We start from the raw sequence: 22,042 nt of genomic DNA, 5'->3' as shown, positions 1-22,042 counted from the left end.
CGACAACGTGTCGGGGTCTCTCCGGCGTAGCCTCGCAGCCGCTCCGTCACCTCGGATTTATGTAAATTACATTGATTGACTCCCGTCGTCCGCGTCACGCTTAATCCGGTTTTACGCTTTGCATTTCGTCGACGCGCGACGCTCCCGAAACTTTGTTCGGGAATTGTTTTTCGTCGAGCGCGTCATCGGGAGGAGGAATTTTCCGATCGTTTCCGCGGAAAAAAAGTGCTCGACAGAGACTTGGATCCGAAAAGGAGGATGGTGGTGACTTGGATAAGGGCCGGATGAATCTTGAAGAGAAAAAGAGAGAGAGAGACTTCCGCGAGTTTGATTTTTCTTCTTTGGAATACATTATCGCGATCACGTCGATCAGGGAAGAAGGTCGAGCAGTCTATAAATAAGATTTCGGGTGATTGCTCTTTCTTCTCTTGCTCTTTTGCGCGAGAACATACTCGAGAATATATTATATATAAGCAAATTTATTCCCCCTTTTTTTTTTACCTTCTCTTAAAAATAATTCATCCGCTCCTCTTTTATATCTCACCTTTTGCGGAAATGTATGAATTCTGAAGATACGGAAATAAGATAATAGAGACAGCGGGAGGGAGGGGGGGGGATAGGAGGGGAAGGGCAATCCGATTTTCCTGCAGAAGTTATTTACAACGGTGACTTCAATTGTGTTCTTGAGCAGATGGAATCTTGAGAATTGGATATATTTGAGGGACAAAATGAGAGTCTTCTTTTTTTTTTGTAGACGAAGCGAGATCCGCTAAATTCCTTCTTTCGTAATTTAAAAATAGCGATTCGGAAGAATTTTTCTCTCCCACTCACACGTCTGAAAGTTTCTCCTCTCGTGCTTAACACAGTCAACAATCAGTGTTCTTAACACGAAAGAACCTTATTTATTTCATGCGCGATCTTTTTGCTAAGTCAAATATATATAGATGATCAAAAAGGTGATTATTACATTTGACTTTGAATGATATGATCTGTTTTATATAATTATTATTATTTGTTATTAATTAGCAGCTAAAAGTGTCCTGTGACTGTGTCCATTAGCGATTATGACTAATTATTCATTAACCAATAGCCGCGAGCTGTCGTTGAATAATATATGATACCTTACCCTGTTCTCGTACTATAATAACATGATTGATCATAGAATATCGATAATGGATTGATCATAGAATGTCGATAAATGGATTGATCATAGAATGTCGAGTTAATAATTTATAATGTGAATATAAACACTATTTCTCGATAACCTGTTATATTTAATTAGATGGATAACTTTTAGCCGATACTCTTTTTCATTGTACGTTATATTTTTCTCAATGTCTCTCTTTTTTTTTCATTTTAAATTTAATTTAAGTTTAGCTAGACGCAGATAATTAATCAATTTATCCAGATTTGAAGTTATAAGATATTTTTAAGATATTTTTTTCACAATGTATGTATTTGTATGAAAAAAAAACTGGAATATTAAATTTATAAATTATTAAGAATATTAATTAATCTTTACTTTTAATAACTTTAAATTATTTAAAGAAATAGCTATGCTCGTTAAATAAAAAAAATTATTTCAAGAAAAATTAGGGTAAATTAATATAAGATGTGATAACGTAAACTAGCATATTAAATTTATAAATTATTAAGAATATTAATTAATCTTTATTTTTTATCATTTTAAATTTCTCGATTATTAAAGAAATAGCTATACTCATTATATCAAGGAAATTGTTTCAAGAGAAATTAACATATGATGAAACACATAAATTAACATAAGATGTAAATTCACATAGGTAGTTTCTTATTTCATCCTATGAAATTTTTTATTACGTTTTATCGAATTTTAAAGAATTCATAGCTTTTACACAAGTTTCAGAAGCGAAAGATTTTGATCAAAATGGCGACGAGAATAAAATATAGGTAAAAAAACTTACAAGTTGCCAAGTTTTGCTTGTTCTAAAATAGTTTCCGCGCAGTTTCGCGATTATTTGTGCACTTTATAAAAACTAAGAGAGAAGTGCATAAATAATTATGGATACCTGCGCGCGAAACCTGTTTTATAACTAATGGTGAGCCTGCACGAGAGGAGAAGTATCGAGATAAATTTACCGCGTATTAAATCAAAGAGAAAACGTTTACAAGAAGTATCCAAAGTTATATAAAAAAATTACGTAAAGCTATTAGTGGCAAAACAGAAGAAGAATTAAAATCTGAGGAGAATGAGTGAGTACTTCAAAGATTTTTTCCTTTTTTTTTCAAATATTCTATCATCGAGTTTGCAAAGAATAGTTTAGACTCACACGTGCCTCGGATTTGATAGAGCGAACGTGCGAAAACTCTTTGCTAGAAGCTATTAATATTTCTTTTCCTTTTTCGAGGAAAAAAATGTGTACAAACAAAGTCCTGAGTGATTCTGGCAACGTTGCCTTTAATTCAAATCGTTTTTCATTGAAAGTTTGTGCTACAAATTCTGTCTCATTGCCATATTTATTGCCTCTCCATTTTTGCGCACATATAAAGTACATCCCACACGCAGATACGAGTTAAATTATTCGAGGAGCAGCTGATTTACGATTAACGATCGCAAATTATGCAATCATCATTGCATTATTACTTTTTCTTTATTATATTAAATGCGCTTAAAATATAGTATTTTAGAATCTTTGCCAATTTTACCTGCGTTTCGCAAATAGAATTATAACATGTTTCAACGTAGAGATAGCCGGTTCTAGTTTCTAACAGCAAAGAATTGCCAAAAAAAGGATTGTATTTAAAAAATGTTAAAAAATTAAAGATCGAATGTTAAAAAATTAAAGATCGAATGAGAAATCTAGTATTTATGAATCAAAAACACAATATTAACAATTCCGAAAAAGAATCAATTTTTTAAACAATCGCGACTGCAATGACACTGATGACGCCAATTCTACTCATCCAGTTAAAACTCATTTTATCACCATACCATACGTAGAGAATACGAGTCAAGATCTCTACCGTCTTCTACGAAACAGTGGTTTCAACGTCGTCTACAAAGTAACAAAAAAACTTAATAACTTAATTAGATGTGGTAAAGATACCTTACACAATAACGACAAGACAAGTGTTGTATACAAATTAAACTGTAGGGATTGCAATTTATCTTACATTGCAAACAAAAAGACATTTGCGGACCCGAGTGAAAGAACACTGTAACAATATAAAATTACATGAGTCTAATCACTCCGCTATCAGCAAACATAGATTAGAATCCGGACACGATTTCGATTGGTCGAAATATCTTGCACAATGAAAAGTACGTTCGCAAAAGAGAGATAGCTGAAATGTTCTTTATTAAGAGATCTAAAAATCTAATCAACTTACAGACTGACACAGATAACTTGAATAATATTTACGACAAAATTATTAAGGTCACTTAGTACCGTTTTTCTTCCTGTTATGTTTAGTTTATTGACGAAGTCTCACATGGACGCATCAGCTTCTCTCAAATTTGAATTTAATTAAATAACGTTTTTTGTATTATGTGATTACGTGTTTTACATGTTCATCAGTTATGGTGCCTTCTGATTATTATTACATCGGTAAAAATCTTTCACACTTTAATTCTCTGTGCGTTGCTATGTAATCAAACCGTTAATTTATGTATTTATAAATCTTTTTTAGTGTATACTTGATAAGGACCACAACCACATGGTCGAAACGTCGTATTAATAAACTAAAACTTTTTTTGGCTAGTTTGGTCGACTACAGTTTTTCTATTGATCCTTTGATTAACAATTCCATTAAAATACGATTGTCTGCAGTACGATTATCTGCATAATATTACAGATCAAATTTATCACAAAGAGTCTTACATTTATGTAATAGAATAAAAAAAACGAGATGTTGAAAAAAACAAGTGATTTAAATCATGGAAATTACGTTCGTTACGTAATTGCAGCTTAGTTACGCGATTATACGCAGTAGTATAGTTTATTTACTTTATTGAAATCAGCAGATAATTTACAATCTTAATCTTTGCTCTCGTAACCCAACTCGGGTCATCGGTATTTTACCGAACGAGACATTATAAAGACATTAGCTGTCCAGTTGTGGCATTACTTCACAAGCCTGTCAACTAGCAACATTTAACAATGCTCAAGTATCTTCCAATACTTTTTATTGTTTGGTATCAAACGCAAGGACGTTCATTTGATGTAAGAGCTGACACTCAGATCGATCCAAAATCGCTAACACCAAATGAAGAAGGTAAACATTTTTCTTATCCAATAATATATTATACAGTGATGGGAGAAAGTTTCGTAACGGTCAAATATCTTGGAAAATAATGATTATGGAAGAAAATGTTCCATATCAAAGTTTTAGTATATGAAATGGTCTATTATATATATGATTATATTGAAATTACCTTCATGTGACCTTGAAGGACACCGTGAAGGTCAACTTTGAAATCTTAAATGGAAACTTTAGGGTGTCCTTCAAGATCACATGAAGATCATTTCAATATAATCATATAATAGACCATTTCATATACTAAAACTTTTGTATGGAACATTTTCTTCCATAATCATTATTTCCCAAGATATTTGACCGTTTCTCCCATCACTCTATACCATTTGTAAATACAATAAAAAGAAATATTTTAACATTTAAAAAGGAAAAAAAGATAAATTACTGTGAAAAATTGTTTTTTTTTTATAAACATTAAACACTAGATTATCAGTTATCGCGAGAAGTGGATGGATTCCCCATGATTCATTCGCTTTCTTAGACATGATTTATTACATAAGTACAAAAATAATTTGAAATGTTAGCAGAATGCGAAATTCTTTATTATTCTTTATATTTCGGAAAATAATATTAAAATATCTCTTAATTCTTCTATCAGAGGAACTCAATAAGAAGCATGTAGTTGTTATGAACGGACATAATAATTATCAAGTGGGTCAGCAAATATTTTATATATACAATGAAGAACCATCAAAACACGCAACAAAAAATAAGGCAAAATTGAACGGCTACGTTGTCACACCTGGAATAAGTGCGCACAAGCTTCATCCACGCAAACTCACGTGGAACAAAGCTCGCCAAGCTTGTGACCAGGAAGGAGGTAAAAAAAAATACTGCAATCAAACGGTCATTAATGTGCTTACGGGCACGTGTTACGCGAATTTTCATAATTAATATTATACCGTCTGAAAAGAATTGACGTAATAACGATAGTCTCAAGCAAAATACCTCCATTATACTTATTATACCATGCCATTAGGTCATTTGGCGATTATCAATTCGGAATCGGAGGAGAAGGTCCTTTTGCGTATGCTAGAAGAGAAAACCATCGACCAGGCTTGGCTTGGGCTCCATGATTATTTTGAAGAGGGTGATTGGGTTACTGTTAAGGGCGAGGCCTTAGAAAATACTGGGTTTACGAGATGGAATACTAAATGGCCAAACGAACCCGATAATTACGGTGGTAATCAAAATTGCGGGGGTCTCATTGTGGAAGGTGGAATGGACGACATCAATTGTAGTTTATTACATTCTTTCTTCTGTGAGATCCCTCTGTAACATTATATCGCGTTAGAGAGATCTATTAACGTGATAGATAAATGAAATTTAGAATTAAATTTAAGATTAAAGAAATGGAATTGAGTGGATAACTCTTTAACCTGTTTCAAATTTGAAAAAAAATGAAAACCTAATTTTTACCTCCATTTTTGGAGGAATGTAACTCTACAGGGTAAGATATAGTATATGTTTATATGAAAGATCCTCCTTAATTTTCAACAGAGAATAATTTTCAACAGAGAATAATTTTCAACAGAGAATAATTTTCATCTCTTAAAATTTTCATCTCTTAAAATTTTTTCAACAGAGAATAATTTTCAACAGAGAATAATTTTCAACAGAGAATAATTTTCATCTCTTAAAATTTTCATCTCTTAAAATTTTTTCAACAGAGAATAATTTTCAACAGAGAATAATTTTCATCTCTTAAAATTTTCATCTCTTAAAATTTTTTCAACAGAGAATTTTCAACAGAGAATAATTTTCATCTCTTAAAATTTTTCGCACTTATTAAGAAATACTCTGTATAATAATAATACGTAATAAATAAATGCGCAATGCCATTTACATCTTGTATCTGTAATTTTAAATTGAAGGTTTTGGAGATTTTTATAGAAACTCATTTTTATGGATATCTGTGTCGTTAACATCGAAGTGTTTGCGCAAATTTGATTTCCCCTCGTTTTCGCAAGACGTGAGGGGATTTCACTCAGTTCTCCGTTATTCCCCTCGATAAAGGGATCCCATTGAAAGATCCTGCGTCTGGAGCGCAGTGATAGCATACAGTTAGATTAGCGAATGTTATCTATATTTTGAACTGCGTGAGTAAGAGTTGCGAAAAGTGTCGCGCTATTGTACTGCCATGAATACTATTCAGTTGACTCGAATAAGCGAGTAATCGAGTTTGCGAATGAAGATGATTGAGTTCTCTTCCGCTTTCGTTATATGCAGATCGCTGGGAATGAATGAGCGTCTATCGAGTGATCGTAAAAAATGAAGTTGGCTCCATTGAAATTTCGCTATGAATACCAGTGTACATTTTGTATATGTATATTCTGTAATTATATAGTTTTGTGTGGGTGTGTCACATATCATCCGTATATCTTCAGCTTGTACGAATGCTTCATTCGGCGCAAATGTTATTAAATTTTCCTTGTGTTTCTTATTATTCTGTCTTATTTCTGTTCGCCGAGACAATCCTCTTATCTCCGAGATGTATTCAATAAAGTAAACTAGCTTCTTCCTTTTCTCAAAAGATAACGTTCCATAACATCTACCGTTAATAATTAATAAATAAGGCCGAATCGTACGTGACACCTACACCTTGCTCGGGCGATTCGCTTCAATCTCCCATCTAGCATATCGCCTTTCATTCAGTCGGAACATCAGCGATTTGATTACACGGTGGCATAAATCGGACCTACTGGTAGTTGCAAGCTCGCTTCAGAGATCTCCAAGCTCGTCGATGACAAGTTCGACGGTTCCCTTAATGACAATTTCAATCGTTTAATGAATGGTCCGCTTGATCTTGCATATCACAAAGACAGTGGCAGGTCGGATACACATGTCTACCAAGAGACGCTGGGGAAGCCTGTCATCCGCGTCTGTTCCAAGCAGTTGCCGGTATTCAACGGATGGCGGGACAGGGGGACAGGGAAAAGGAGATCCGTCCGGAAGGATATGCGGCCAGGAAAGAGACAGAGGGTGATAGGGAAACGGGGAGAAGGGGTAGAGGAGAGAAACGGAGAGGACAGTTGTCGCCTCGTGATTAGAGCTTCAATAGTCCGGCGTCGTAATTACGACGGGTCGTAGGTGCGCATGGATAAATGTGGCAATCTGGAAGTGAATCATGGAAGTGAAAAGGGAAGAGATAGAGAGCTGGCGAAACTGGAGATGGGGAGAAGTTTGGTGCAGTTCTGCCGCAACCGCAGGGTCACTAGCGCGTGTTGGACGATGGAAGCGGCTCCGATACTTGAGACGGCCGAACAACGCTTAACGCCGATCTTGGGCGATAACTCCCTCTGATGAGGTTGGGCTATTATTCTCTGGAGGGAAACCTATCCATCTCGATACCGGTTCGTTCCAACTTTGGAACCGTTGTCCGTTACACTGAGCAAAAAATTATCTCGAAATAAAGAAATTTTAGTTAACTCAAGAAAACTATTTATTCGGTGGGTACGTCTGTTTGCTTAAGTTAAGTATTTATTTACATATGTTTAAAAATATATATATATGCTTAAAAAAATATAATTTTTAATTCACTATTTTTATTTTAATTTTCACAAAATATTTATTAAAATGCATTTTTTATTCCCAAAAATTTTAAATTTTTTAATTTTAGAAAATAATATGTTTAATTTAATAAATTATAGTATATATTTTACGAAAATAGTAATTAATAATTTAAATATAAAAAATATATAAATATATAATTAAATAATTTATAATTTTATAATTTAAATATAAAAAATATATAAATGAAAATAATATACTTAATATATAACATGCATATTTAATTAAAATTAAAAGCTTTTGCTTAAATGAAATAAACAATTCCTTGCATTTAAAGTAAAAGTTTCAAGAAAACAAATTTATTTGATCTAAAAAAATCTTTCCCTCAGTGTAGTAGATGAAGAACTAAGAGCGCCGCATAAAGTAGAGCAATTGAGTCGCTTGATAGATCGACTAATAGGTCGGGATCAAATATTGTCAAGTGAACAATCCAGCACATATTATCTTTTCCCTTGGAAAGAATTTTATTTAAATTTTAAATTTCAGAAGAAACATTTTCAAGAATCTCCTTCTCATTATGTTGATGAAGGTATTTGCTTAACGTACATCGTTCACGTCAAATACACATGAATTCACGTGGAAATCAAGTTATTTTAAATAAAGAGAAATTGCTTGAAATTATAATGTTTAAAGATTATGTATCAAATAAACAATTTATATTTCATAATCGATATAAAAGCAACGTTCTGCCATTTATTTTTGTTTATGTTCTGATTTTGTTTAATTGAAAAATGATAAAAAATTTAGAGTTTGCCAAAAATTTACCGCTTTATATTTTCTTTTTAATTGTTTCGAGTATCTGTGTTGCTAAATTCTTGGCGCAATCTTTCTTTTTCTTCTCTCTCCAGAGGGTTCTTAAATTCTTCGAACCACGAACAGAGGGGAATAGGTGTCTGGTACTCTTCAGAGTTCACCGGAACTTAACGCCCTAGTCACGGAGCCATCTGTTACAGTTGGTCGGACTTTCACTGTGTAGAAAGTTATATTTATTCGTTTGAAAGAACTAAATCTCTCATATTTTACAAGCCAACCAAAAAACTCATGTTACATTAATGACAGGCTTATGTTCTCTATGAATTTTCCAATCAGTCTCGAATTTTTCCTTTAGTGAAAAATTTCCAACAATTTTGTATTATTATTTAAAACTAAAATGTATCATAATTTTGTAATTAACTTTCAAATAAAAAAAAAATTGTTGAAAAAGTTGTACTTATAATTTAATAAAAAATAAATTATCATTTTTCTCTACTCATTTGATTGAAATTTAATTATACAATAAAACGTCTTAAACTCAAATTATGTCGATATGACTATTTTTATGAAGAATAAGTCTATTCCGAATTAGTTCAGTACTAATAGTAGTCTGCGCATGAGAGGAAGTGCAAGGAGCGTGTGTCCTACCTATAGATAGTGGAACATCCCTTATCGATTCGGATATCTCGTTCGCACGAGTGGTGGAAGTTAACGTTAAAGTTAACGGCCACGTGTTACAGCTGTAGATGACATTTAGCTAAATTGTATTTCGATTCTTAACCCATAAAGTGTCAATAAAGTTTATACAAACTGCGCATAAAAAAAAGGAGCGCTGTTACATCGTGAAAAATCATCAATGTTTTTTAATCTTCGATATGTGTGTTCGATCTCGGGGGTGTCGCAGCGTAAACTTTCCAAGCGATAAAAAAACTTGGCGCAATGTTCCGCAGTTTAATTGCACTTTCAAGTTAGTTTCATTTAATCAACATTTTCTTCTACAAAATTATTTCGATAATAATATCGCTGATCGTAAAGATATTAAATGAATCGATCTTTATTTTTCATTCAACGAGTAATGTTTCCTCTTGAGATATCAATTTTATTATAAAAATTGATTATAATATATCCTGTAATATTTCCTCTTGAGATATCAATTTTATTATAAAAATTTATTACAAAAATTTTATTTTATAATAATTTTATTATAAAATTTTATTACAAAAGTATTCACGGCGTTCAATTAATTCATGTTCCGTCGTCGAAACTGTCGTTGATTCGTCGTCGGGATTTCCTTATCGAAGCGAAATACAAAAGTTTGCGAGGGAGAATCAAGATTAGCAAGGTAAATAAGCAGTTTTGGTAATCAATGTGACGAGCTCCCTGCGGCCAAAGCGGACAAAAGTGCCAATCCATTCTTCGAAGTAGTAAGACGGTATCGCGTCAGCCAAGAGAGAGAATCCCTTGTGGCTGCAAGGAACAGCCGAAGACGTGATCCGTCGTCCTCGCCGAATGCTCGCTCGTGCTCGCGATTGTACGTGGCTCGACTACATCGCGACGCCGAAAACTGTTCATGCGTGAAAATTCGCGCATTTTTGCAATCGCAGGTGCGTCCGTCCGTTCATGCATGCGTCATCATCACGAAACTAGAGCGATTTTCTGTATGATGTGTGTAATTTTTTATTTCATTTTGCATTGAAGAGAAACTTTCGGTATTATCATCTGACGAGGGGAAAACCACTTGACAGCTATCAGAATTTTGATTTTCTTAACAGTCTATCTCTCTCTTTTCTTCTCTTATCGGAAAGTGAAAAAATATTTTTGAAATATTTTTAAAATGACTTAAGGGACTACTTTACATGAAAAATTGATGAGCTTTAAGTATTTTTATTTTAACATTAGAAATTTATCTTTTTGACGTTTTGCACAATTTTACATAATTTTACATAATTTTATTAATATTTAAACAGCCCTTAAAATAAAATATATATAAAAATAATATATTGGTGATCTTTAGGTATTTTTATTTTAACATTAGAAATTTATCTGTTTGACGTTTTACATAATTTTATTAATATTTAAACAGCCCTTAAGGAAAATAATATATTGGTGATCTTTAGGTATTTTTATTTTAACATTAGAAATTTATCTTTTTGACGTTTTACATATTTTTATTAATATTTAAACAGTCCTTAAGAAAATAATATATTGGAACAGTTTTACTGATACAAAAATTGGTTAATTGACCAGCTTATACATCAGTAACTGGTAAGATTAATTTTTTAAGGAAGAACGTCAATATTTTTAAATCTTAGTTAGATATCTAATTTCTTATTTTTTGTTCAGTATGAAATTCTGTACATAGCGTGTTCAAAAATAACGGTATGCTCCAAATAAATGTAATAAAAATTCTGTTTGATTTAATCCTGTGGGATATTTTTGAGATTTTAAACTGAATTTTTTATTTTTTTAGAAAAAAAATTAAAAATGACAAAGTATATATGTACAGTGTCATTTTAAAATTATATATTTCAATTTTGCTGAAATTTTTTTATTTCTTGAAAATCAGAAAAATATTGTATATTAATCATTTAAATTTTAATTAAATTTAGCGTTCTAAAAATATTTTAATAAAAAATATTAAAACTAGCAAATGTTCTTTCATCGTTTTTGAGTACAAAGATTCGTATTGAACAAAAAAGAATTAAATAAATATTTAAAATTTAAATATACTGACGGATTATTTAAGGATGTTTTGTATGCAATCCCAGCAAAAAGTTGCTGAAAATCAATATTGACGAATATATCCACTTTTGGTGTATTTTGAGTAAGAAATTGTGTGGAATATTATTTGATCTTAGCTACAGTGCAGAGATGTATTTTTTAATATTTATTGCGTTTTTACTGAAATATTCCGAATTTTGTTAATCGAAATGATTAACTTTTGGCAGAGAATTTCGCTTTATGACAGATACATGGCTAACTTCATTGAATTATATTTAATATCTTTTTAACCAGTTAGTACTTGTATAATATTATTTGACCAAATATTTCCTCTGTATCTAAACTTTTGCAAATTTTAAACAAATTCTGAATATTATTTCCACGTGTTTTTGTCATGTGAATCGACGTAGTTATACGTTTCCCATAAGAGCACATGTTAATTCGGTGCAAATTAAAATTCTTATAACTTGTGAACGCTTTAGTGAATCGATTTAAAAATTGTACTTAAGATTCTAAACATATGTAAAGACATTCTGTACAATTTTCATTAAATTCTCAATATTTCGAAAATAGGTACAAAACATTCTTAAATGTCAACAAAAATATATGTTAAACGTCAAAATAATAAATGTCTAATATTCCTAAAAAAAACATTAAAATTATCAATTTTTTACACTGATAGACTTCCTTAATATAATGATACTTCATATAATTAAACTTCGAAGCAGAATTATGTTGTTATTTGTCGTACTACGCGATGGAGGAAATATATATATATATATATATATATATATATATATTTCCTTCATCGCGTATATATATATATATATATATATATATATATATATATATATATATTGTGCAAGAGCATCTTCCGCGCAGGCGGATTGTGCACAAATATTCCTCGCTCCTCCCCGGAGAGGGAAGAGTACACAAAAATTAACGCGAAGGAAAGGGGTCCTTTAGGCGAGGGCTCAAGACTTCCCGGCTGAGAAGCACGGAATTCGATTAGAACTCGAGATTCGATTATACGACGAGATCTTTCCTCTTCCCCGGCCGAGTTTCTCTCCGCGCATATATATTCGCATCTTGATCGATTCCACTTTGCGCATCTCGGTGAGATGCCGGGCATATCCTTCGCCGCGCATTTCTCGAGTAAGATACGTAGTCCTGTTTGTAGACACGCGTGACACGCTAATGCGATTCCCCGCTTGTTTCTGTCAGGTGTACACGTCACGTCATAGCATCCGCGATCTTCGCATCGAGTGGTCCGCGAATGACGTATGTCCTACGAGCGACACGCAGGTGTAAAGGACGTGTCAGCCGCGCGAGTTCGTTTCCATTGACGCGACGTGATTGTTCTTTTCGCGCGATTCCCAGTTTTTCGCAGTAGCTATCGATGGTGCGAACGAGCGAATAAATTTCTCCCTCTCGAGGGATAAGCGCGAAAAATTTCGCGGCGGTTTATCGCGAATAACGTTGCCGTTTCTGTCGTCGATGTGTATTTGATATTTCTTCTCTTTGACTCGCATCACGATTTCCTTGTTGCAAAGTGAATGAATAAAAAATGCGGGACCACCTTCCGCGTGTCTCTTCATAAATCGTAAACAAATGCGTAAGTGACCTATATCGGCGGTTAGAGTTTGAAGTTTGGAAATCCGGGTATTTCTCTCTTTTCTCGCTTCTCGCCTCTCTTTGAAATTATTACCGACCAGCGTAAATATTTATGCGATTATTCGAGGATAGATTTTGTTGGGAATCTTTATTATTCCGGGGGGTATCAACCCTCTCGACATCCATGCGAAATGGTCTCCCGATGTCCCTCTCTTTACTTTCGCGTCTCATTTTCTGAGATATCCCATCTTTCAGATCCTATAACGAGGCCACGTCGACTAGCCAAACAGAGAATATTGTCGCTAAGTTACGATCGATATTGATGGAGTTTCGATTGAATTTCCGGACGTGTAGGACGCCTTTGCATTGCTGGAATAGAGACCGAAGACAAGACTAGAGATTCTCGACGGCTGATTGACAGGACTATCTGAAATTATTGTCTTCGCTGATCGAATCTCTCATGAGTTATTCACAATCTAAACGTAAATTCTTGCAATAATTCGCAACATGACGGGAAAGAATTTGATGGTCGATACATGTCAAAGCCTGAAATTATGTGAAACCGATAATTTGGATAAATTCGTATTCTGATAGGGTATAAAGACTTATGTGCATTTTACATATATTGCATTATATTATTATTATATTATTATTATATTATTTTACGTATATTACATATATTATATATAGGGTGTCCCAGACTTAACGAATTAGCCGTTAATGGTAGATTCCTGAGGTCATTTGGAAACGAAAATCTTAATACCAAAATGTTGAGGAAGATGTAGTTTCGTTGCTACAAAAGATTAAAGATTACCAATCGGCGCGTTACGTTCTCCTGTAGGGAGTAGTTTGATTTGAAGTCTTCCTTAACATTTTAGTATTAGAATTTTCGTCTCCAATGATCTCAGGAATCTGTTATTAACTGATTCGTTAAGTTTAGGACACCCTGTATATATATTATATATGTAGAATGATTCCAAAATATCTGTACAAATTTTGAGGATAAATTTTCCACACTTAAACAAAAGAAATGTCATATATACACAAACATATATATATTTTATACATATCTATATATATAATATAATACATACATTTATGAGACAATGGAAATGTGATAACTCATTCGTGACAGAGACATTTGAACATTAAAATTATATTCAGCATCTTTCTCACATTGTGTCAACCTATGGTAATTATTAATATCAAAATTTGAAAATTGATTTGACATCATTATCGAAGGCTTATCACGGATATCGAAACATTAATTTCTGTGAATAGATTTATCATTACATAATTATTAAATTAAGTATATAAATGGCGGTCAATATTTCAATTTGTCGCATAGAATCTGCGATACGCGAGAGATAACGGGAGCCATTAATAAAACAAAATGAGATGGGAATAAAATAAAATAACGGAGGATAAAAAGAGGCGCAATAATTTCGTCGGCGTGAGTCTGTCAGGCGAGTAGAAACGAATCACGACGCGATATCCGAAAATGATCTGTCGTCGACGTTGATTTGTCAAGGGGGGAGACGATCCGCGTTATCGATTATGTTCCACAAATATCTGACACGTCCATCTTCATCGCGCGATGCGATGAATATCTAGGATTTCAAACGAAATAATAGGGACGTCGATACAAGGATCGCATTTCATTTATGTCAATTCGGAGTGTCCTATTCGTATCACGACGGAACGTTCTATCAATACTTCAACTAGAATAACCTTTTATGTAGACGAGATATTTTGCAATGTTATAAAGTGGTCTCCTTTCAGTAGAAATTCTTGATTAGATTTCGAACAACATACGTTTTATAATTTTTTTTTCATAAAATAATTAAAAATGTAATAAAAAAAATTACAATAAACAATAATATATCACGTGATTTAATTAATGTCTTTATAAGTAAAGCGAACATCAATTTTATTTATTAGATTATTTTATTTATTATATTTTTTAATATTTTTTTAATATTTTTCTTTTAATTGACGTGTTATTTCTTTTCATTTTTATTTAATTTTTAACAGAAGTAAAACAGAGAATTTAAGAAGGAGTAGAAAATAAGAATATTATTTTTGCAACAAGGTATTTTTGTCGATTATACGAATGATGTAAAATAAATGATTAGTATATTAATCATAATTCTATTTAAAATATATTTAGTTGATTTTATAAATCAGAGAAACAAACATATACATTATTTATGTATTTTACATTATTTTAAATAATTCAAATAAATAATTATTTCTCATTGTATATATGTCAGAAGCTAAATATTTAATTACATTTTCATGAATTTGTATTCCCTTTCTATTTATTTCTTGTTTCAGTTTTGTAGATCAGTTTTAAATTAATTTTTGTTTTATTATTTTATATTATATTAATTGTTTTCACACACATAAATTGACGTTAATTAAATGGTCTCTCTTGCAAAATAAATTGTACAAAGGTATTGAAAATAATACAAAAAAAATAATATTTGAAATAATTTATGTAAGTTTAAAGATTATTATATAAATGCTATTTTGTAGAGAATTTTTAATAATTTATTTTTTAAATTATTGTTTTAATTAATAATATTTTTTATTGCATTTTAAATAAATATATCTTTTATTACTTATTAATAAAGGATATTTGAATTAATAAGATGTTTTGTTAGCTATTAATTTGTTTTTATTTATTAATAATATTTTTTATTTTATTTATTAATAATATTAGTAATATTTTATGAAAATATACAAATTTTAAATAATTATTTGTAATTATATTTGAAATATGCTCATCACTGAATTTCAGATAGATAAAAATTTTAGAAATGTGATGTATGAAAATATTTTATTTTTAATCATATCAGAAATCATAATCGAGACGCAAGTACTACAAGATAAATACATTGACCGGATTTTAACGTGTAAATATCATAATGTTATATCAATTCTCTCTCTCTCTCTCTCTCTCTCTCTCTCTCTCTCTCTCTCTCTCTCTCTCTCTCTCTCTCCCCCCCCCCCCTCTCTCTCTCTCGTTCTCTGAAACGTAATTAAATTATACATATATGAAAGCACTGCGCACGTAGAATTGTGTAAAGTAGAAGCAATGTACAGTATTTAATTACTTATCGTTGAGCATACACTGCGAAAGTCCCTTCTTGGCTGCACCACAAAGACAAATACAAAGTTACAAATATCGTGTATCTCGATAATTGCAATTTAACTAATACGCATCGGTGAGGAAGAAAAAAGGTAGTGGGAAAAGAGGAAAAACAATAAAAAAAACGGAGAAATCACTTAATCGCTGTTACGCGCTATACAAGTACAAAGCTTTTGATCAGTGACGCGTGGAGGAAAAAACCAATCGCGTCACGCGCGCGCTTTTGCGCGAATGAAAAACGAATTGCGCGAAATAAAAATCGTATTTATCGCTTGTATTTGTTAATAAAAACGAAAAATCCGCTCCGACCATCTCCCCGGCCGTTTTCTCCCTCGCATCCGTCAAGGATCTGCGTCGATGAAGCGCGTGTTTCGCGAATGCAGATCGCGGAATGCGCGATCTCGATGGAGATAAAATTATATTCTCGGCGTCTGCTTGGCATTAATGAGACTCTGCACTTAGACTTTGTCTGACCTCTCTCTCTCTCTCTCTCTCTTTCTTTTTCGCTCGAAAGAGCCACCCTCCTCTCTTTTTAGCGAGACATTAATATCGCGCGCTTGATCCTCGGCGGCCTTTTCGCTCGTCGGTGCTTTGTTAGCGTTCTTGACTGCAGTTATTCCTCGGTCTTTCGGTATTTGAGCGCACACGTTGTCTATTTTCGCCCGTTGCTATTCTCGCATACACAAACGCGGCCAGAGAGAGAAAGAAAGAGAGCGTCCCTCGCTGTTACTATGCACCTGTACCCTCGGGCAGCATCAAAATTCTGTATGACTCACGTGCGCCATGAAAAAAAATAGCTTCACTGATGTTTGGCCGTGCTTGTCGAAATGGGAAAGCACGCCCGCGATCAATAAACTATTTTCATGCGTATCGGGAATACAGATAGCGCAGTTCGGATTTTGTTTATCGGCTCGTCGAACGAGTCATAGATGGATATCTATCATTTATATGCGTCACAGATGTCCGCAACCGAATGATTTGATATTCTTATTAAGAATTTAGTTAATTAATCGCTCCTGGCTTCCGAGTTGAATTATACCCCCCTCCCCCCCTCCCTCTGTTGTTCCTTCGTCAAAATTAATATAATTCTATAATTGTCGTCATTTGTTAACAATTCTGTTCATTAATCACACTAAGAAAAAAAACTGATTGCATTAATTACATTTCAGATTATTGAATAAATTATTCTAAATTCAGTTTGTTAGAAATTAAACTGATAAACAGTGCATCGAGAAAAAAATCTGATTGCATTAATTAGAATTCTGATAGATTCAACCAGTATGTTGGAAAATGGACGAATCAGAATTTTTGTAGGAATTACCAGATGAATCTGATTAATTTCTTCTTATTAAATTTACTAAATTTTCTGGTTAATGATACTAAACTCGCCAGCACCAAGTCGTCTAAAATTTTTTCCATGTAATCTTAAAAGTCTATTTAATATTCTGAATTCCAACACGATTATTGCATAAATTCAATCAAGATTATTGAACAAATTATTTTAAATTCAGTTTGTTAGAAATTAAACTGATAAACAATGCATTGAGAAAAAAATTTGGTTGCATTAATTAGAATTCTGGTAGATTCAACCAGTATGTTGGAAAATGGACGAACCAGAATTTTTGTAGGAATTACCAGATGAATCTGATTAATTTCTTCCTATTAAATTTACTAAATTTTCTGGTTAATGATACTAAACTCGCCAGCACCAAGTCGTCTAAAATTTTTTCCATGTAATCTTAAAAGTCTATTTAATATTCTGAATTCCAACACGATTATTGCATAAATTCAATCAAGATTATTGAACAAATTATTTTAAATTCAGTTTGTTAGAAATTAAACTGATAAACAGTGCATTGAGAAAAAAATTTGGATTAATTAGAATTTGCATTAATTAGAATTCTGATAGATTCAACCAGAATGTTGGAAAATGGACGAACCAGAATTTTTGTAGGAATTACCAGATGAATCTGATTAATTTCTTCCTGTTAAATTTACCAAATTTTCTGGTTAATGGTACTAAACTCGCCAGCACCAAGTCGTCTAAAATTTTTTTCATGTGATCTTAAAAGTCTGTAATATTCTGAATTCCAACACGATTATTGCATAAATTCAATCAAGATTATTGATTAAATTATTTTAAATTCAGTTTGTTAGAAATTAAACTGATAAACAGTGCATTGAGAAAAAAATTTGGTTGCATTAATTAGAATTCTGGTAGATTCAACCAGTATGTTGGAAAATGGACGAACCAGAATTTTTGTAGGAATTACCAGATGAATCTGATTAATTTCTTCCTGTTAAATTTACCAAATTTTCTGGTTAATGGTACTAAACTCGCCAGCACCAAGTCGTCTAAAATTTTTTCCATGTGATCTTAAAAGTCTGTAATATTCTGAATTCCAACACGATTATTGCATAAATTCAATCAAGATTATTGATTAAATTATTTTAAATTCAGTTTGTTAGAAATTAAACTGATAAACAGTGCACTGAGAACAAATCTGATTGCATTAATTAAAATTGTATTAGATTCAACCAGTATGTCTGTTGGAAAATGGATGAATCAGAATTCTTGTAGGAATTACCAGATGAATCTGATTAATTTCTTCCTGTTAAAGAGCGATGGCAAATTTAGCCCATTTTTTGGATCTCAAATTTCGAACTTTTTTTCATGCCAAATAGTACTATTAGATGAAACATTAATCTCAGTAAAATTTCAAGATGAGCATAGGCACGATTCCGGAGATACAAGGGGGTGAAAGTGATGATTTCCAGTCAGGGTATATCGCATAAGGAAAAATACGTGGCTGAAGTTCATGTAATATTGAGGATGTATTCTATCGAATGGATTCATTGTTTAGAGAATGAACGATCTACTATTCACCGATATGGGGGGAGGCGTGCTTTATAAAGCACCCTGAAAGATAGAGTCTCGCTACATGACGCATTGACAAGTTCTCTCGCAGTTGAAATACTGTACTATCACATGAAGTATATTCCAAGAATCTATCTACATACTATTCTAATGTATTCTATTCTATTCTTGCTTGTTTGTTTTCCATTTTTTTGTTTGTACGATACTTTAACTTGTGTCATATAAGAGCTCGGTCTATTTTTATATATATCTATGGTTTCTCGCTACTTTTCTCTTGTTTCATCTTAATTTTTTCTACATTCTCTTGTCTCTTCAGATATATTTTTTCATATCTTGACGATCGTTGATTCTTCAATAAGACAATGCCTTTCACTAAATGTTTAGGCTGTAATGACCAAAAAAGATCGAAAAATGATAAGTTTTTTCCTTCAAAGACACATCAAATTCGTTGATGATGGTTAACAATTTGCGGAAAAATAATCCAAAGAAACGGAAATTAGAAGAATTGAATCACAATCCATTACAGAGCAAAATATGTAAAAACTGTTACAAAAGTAATCAGTCAAAAATCATCTTAAGATCCCAGATGGATGATGATCCAGATATACCTGATCTCTCGATTTATCGTCAAGGTATTAATTCTCATTCGCGATGCACTTTTGGCTGCGAAAACCCCTCGAAGTTGATCGCAATTCCCCGCAATCATCACTTTCAACCCTTTATATCTCCGGAACCGCGCTTATGCTCATCTTAAAATTTCTCTAGGATTAATGTTCCATCATACAGTACTATTTGGCATAAAAAAAAGTTTGAAATTCGAGGTCCAAAAATGGGCTAAAAAACAGGTCTTTTTGCCATCACTCTTTATCAAATTTTCTGGTCAATGATACTAAACTCGCCAGCACCAAGTCGTCTAAAATTTTTTCCATCTAATCTCAAAAGTCTGTTTAATATTTTGAATTCCAACAAAATTATTGCATAAATTAAATCCAAATTATTGTATAAATTATTTTAAGTTCAGATTGTTAGAAATTAAACTGATAAACGGTGATGCAAGAAGAGGATGCAGCTCAAACACACACAATCAGAGAGCTAGTCCTCTTTCTGACACTACTGCTCGTAAGAGAAAAAAAATATACTTTGAATTTAATGTTAATACTAGTTCTTTATATACATTTTGTGGCAAATATTGAATACGAGTTAACTTAAGAAGCAAGCAAAGAAATTAATGTAACAAGAAATTTTATAGATCCAACCAGAAAATACTAATCAAATCCTTATAGTAAAATCTATTAAACATTGTAGTTATAAAAAATCGAGTCTTATCATGATAACTAGAAATTCTTGTTTGATTTAACCAAAATGCCTTCAATCATATACGTCTTGTTGGTACAATCAAACGATTTTTCTCAGTGTATTTATTTTTATTTATCTATTTAGTGTCTTAACAAAATATTCAATGAGCAATCTGTATTCTTTATTGTAATTTTTAGTGATAAAAAAAATTAAAATTTTACGTAAGCAATAAATGCTTATTATATGAAAACTATTCAGTTTTTTCTTTCAGTATATTTATAAATCTAGCATTTAAAGCTTTAAAGATTCTATTTTTTTCTTCATGTGAGTGAAAAGAATTAAGAAATGCAATGAAAAATTTTATTTAAAAAAATTGCATCAAAAATCTTTAAAATATTCTCTCGGGAGAATCGAAGAAATCTCATGGAATTTTATTAGGACTCAAAGAATATTTTTAAAAAAATTTTCACCTTGATAATTTTGCTCTCATATTATAATAAGATCTAACTAGAAAATACTAACCAAATCCTTATAGTAAAATCTATTAAACGTTCTAGTTATAAAAAATCGAGTCTTATCATGATGACTAGAAATTCTTGTTTGATTTAACCAAAATGCCTTCAATCATATACATCTTGTTGGTACAATCAAATGATTTTTCTCAGTGCAATAATTAAATTAATATATTAACTTTGAGATTGCGTTATTAATATCGCTATGTTTATGTCAAAGTGATCTACATGTCCGGTACAATTTTCTCGAAGCTCCGCCGAGATCTCATTCGCTTCAGCGAAATTGATGAAAATTATTAGATTTCGCCAAGTAAGTAATTCCTTCCAGAGTCTTCGGAAAATTCCGGAAATCAAGTTTGGCCCGATCATTGCATTGCCCGTTGCAGTGCAATCGTATACAGTAACGATAGGTAAGGTTGAAATGCGCGGAGGAAGAGGGAGAAATCGGAAGACAGTTGTAGGGGGAGAGAAGGAGAGAGGAAGAGAGAAAGGCAATTGCTTGAAATGACGGAAGGAAGCTCGTATGTACTATCGTGATTGACCTCTTTGATACTTTATCCTCACCGGTTATGGATTTGATGTACTATGGCTTTTTGAGTGGAGCGTTTTGTCTGGCTCATGAAAGGGAGCACATATATTTCAAAGACGGAAAGAGAAGAATCGAAAGTTACGATTGTGCAAGGGATGTGTCAAGTGTGTGAGTGTATGTGTGTATAATCGCAAATTTGCCACTCTAACATTAAAAACGCAAATTATCGATTTTGATTTAATTATATAATTATTTGCTTGAATCTACAAAATCATGAATATTGTACATATTAATATATCAATTGATTGACTTATACTGATAGGTCTATTAATGTTTGTATTATTTTTTGATAATTAGTTTCTTTATTAAATGGTGATAACTGAATTGTAGAATATTATGATAAAATTAATTCGAATGAAATACATATGTAATACATTTCATTTGTGATATCTTGTATAAAAAAAATAATTTTAAATTTAATACATCTCTTCTTTCAATCGCGAATGCTTTGATTGATTTTGATATTTTTTTAGCAAGCAATAAAATGTATTTTTTCCATAATATATTTTATAATATTTAACACATTAAACATTTGTATATTTTTATTAATTAAAATTGAATTGAAATGCCATTAAAATCCATGTTTACCAAAATTAAATATATAAAGTCTAACATTCTGTTTATCGGTTTAATAAATCTTTTAATCATTTCCAGCACAA

The 22,042-nt window shown here is 32.0% G+C and overlaps 1 protein-coding gene across 1 annotated transcript; it reads left to right on the top strand.

The window, feature by feature from the left end:
* Positions 1–4,069: 4,069 nt before the first annotated feature.
* On the top strand, positions 4,070–5,800 carry LOC105248331 (hemolymph lipopolysaccharide-binding protein). Its single transcript, XM_011253075.3, has 3 exons — positions 4,070–4,254; positions 4,895–5,116; positions 5,276–5,800. The coding sequence occupies exons 1-3, from the start codon at positions 4,140–4,142 to the stop codon at positions 5,572–5,574; spliced, it is 636 nt and encodes a 211-aa protein (XP_011251377.2). The 5' UTR covers positions 4,070–4,139; the 3' UTR covers positions 5,575–5,800.
* The last annotated feature ends 16,242 nt before the right edge of the window (positions 5,801–22,042 follow it).

The sequence above is a fragment of the Camponotus floridanus genome, unplaced genomic scaffold (genome assembly GCF_003227725.1).
Source record: "Camponotus floridanus strain SB8 unplaced genomic scaffold, Cflo_v7.5 scaffold63, whole genome shotgun sequence".
NCBI lineage: Eukaryota > Metazoa > Arthropoda > Insecta > Hymenoptera > Formicidae > Camponotus > Camponotus floridanus.
The sequence above is the reverse complement of the archived record's forward strand: the minus strand, read 5'-3'. Positions and strand labels throughout refer to the sequence as shown.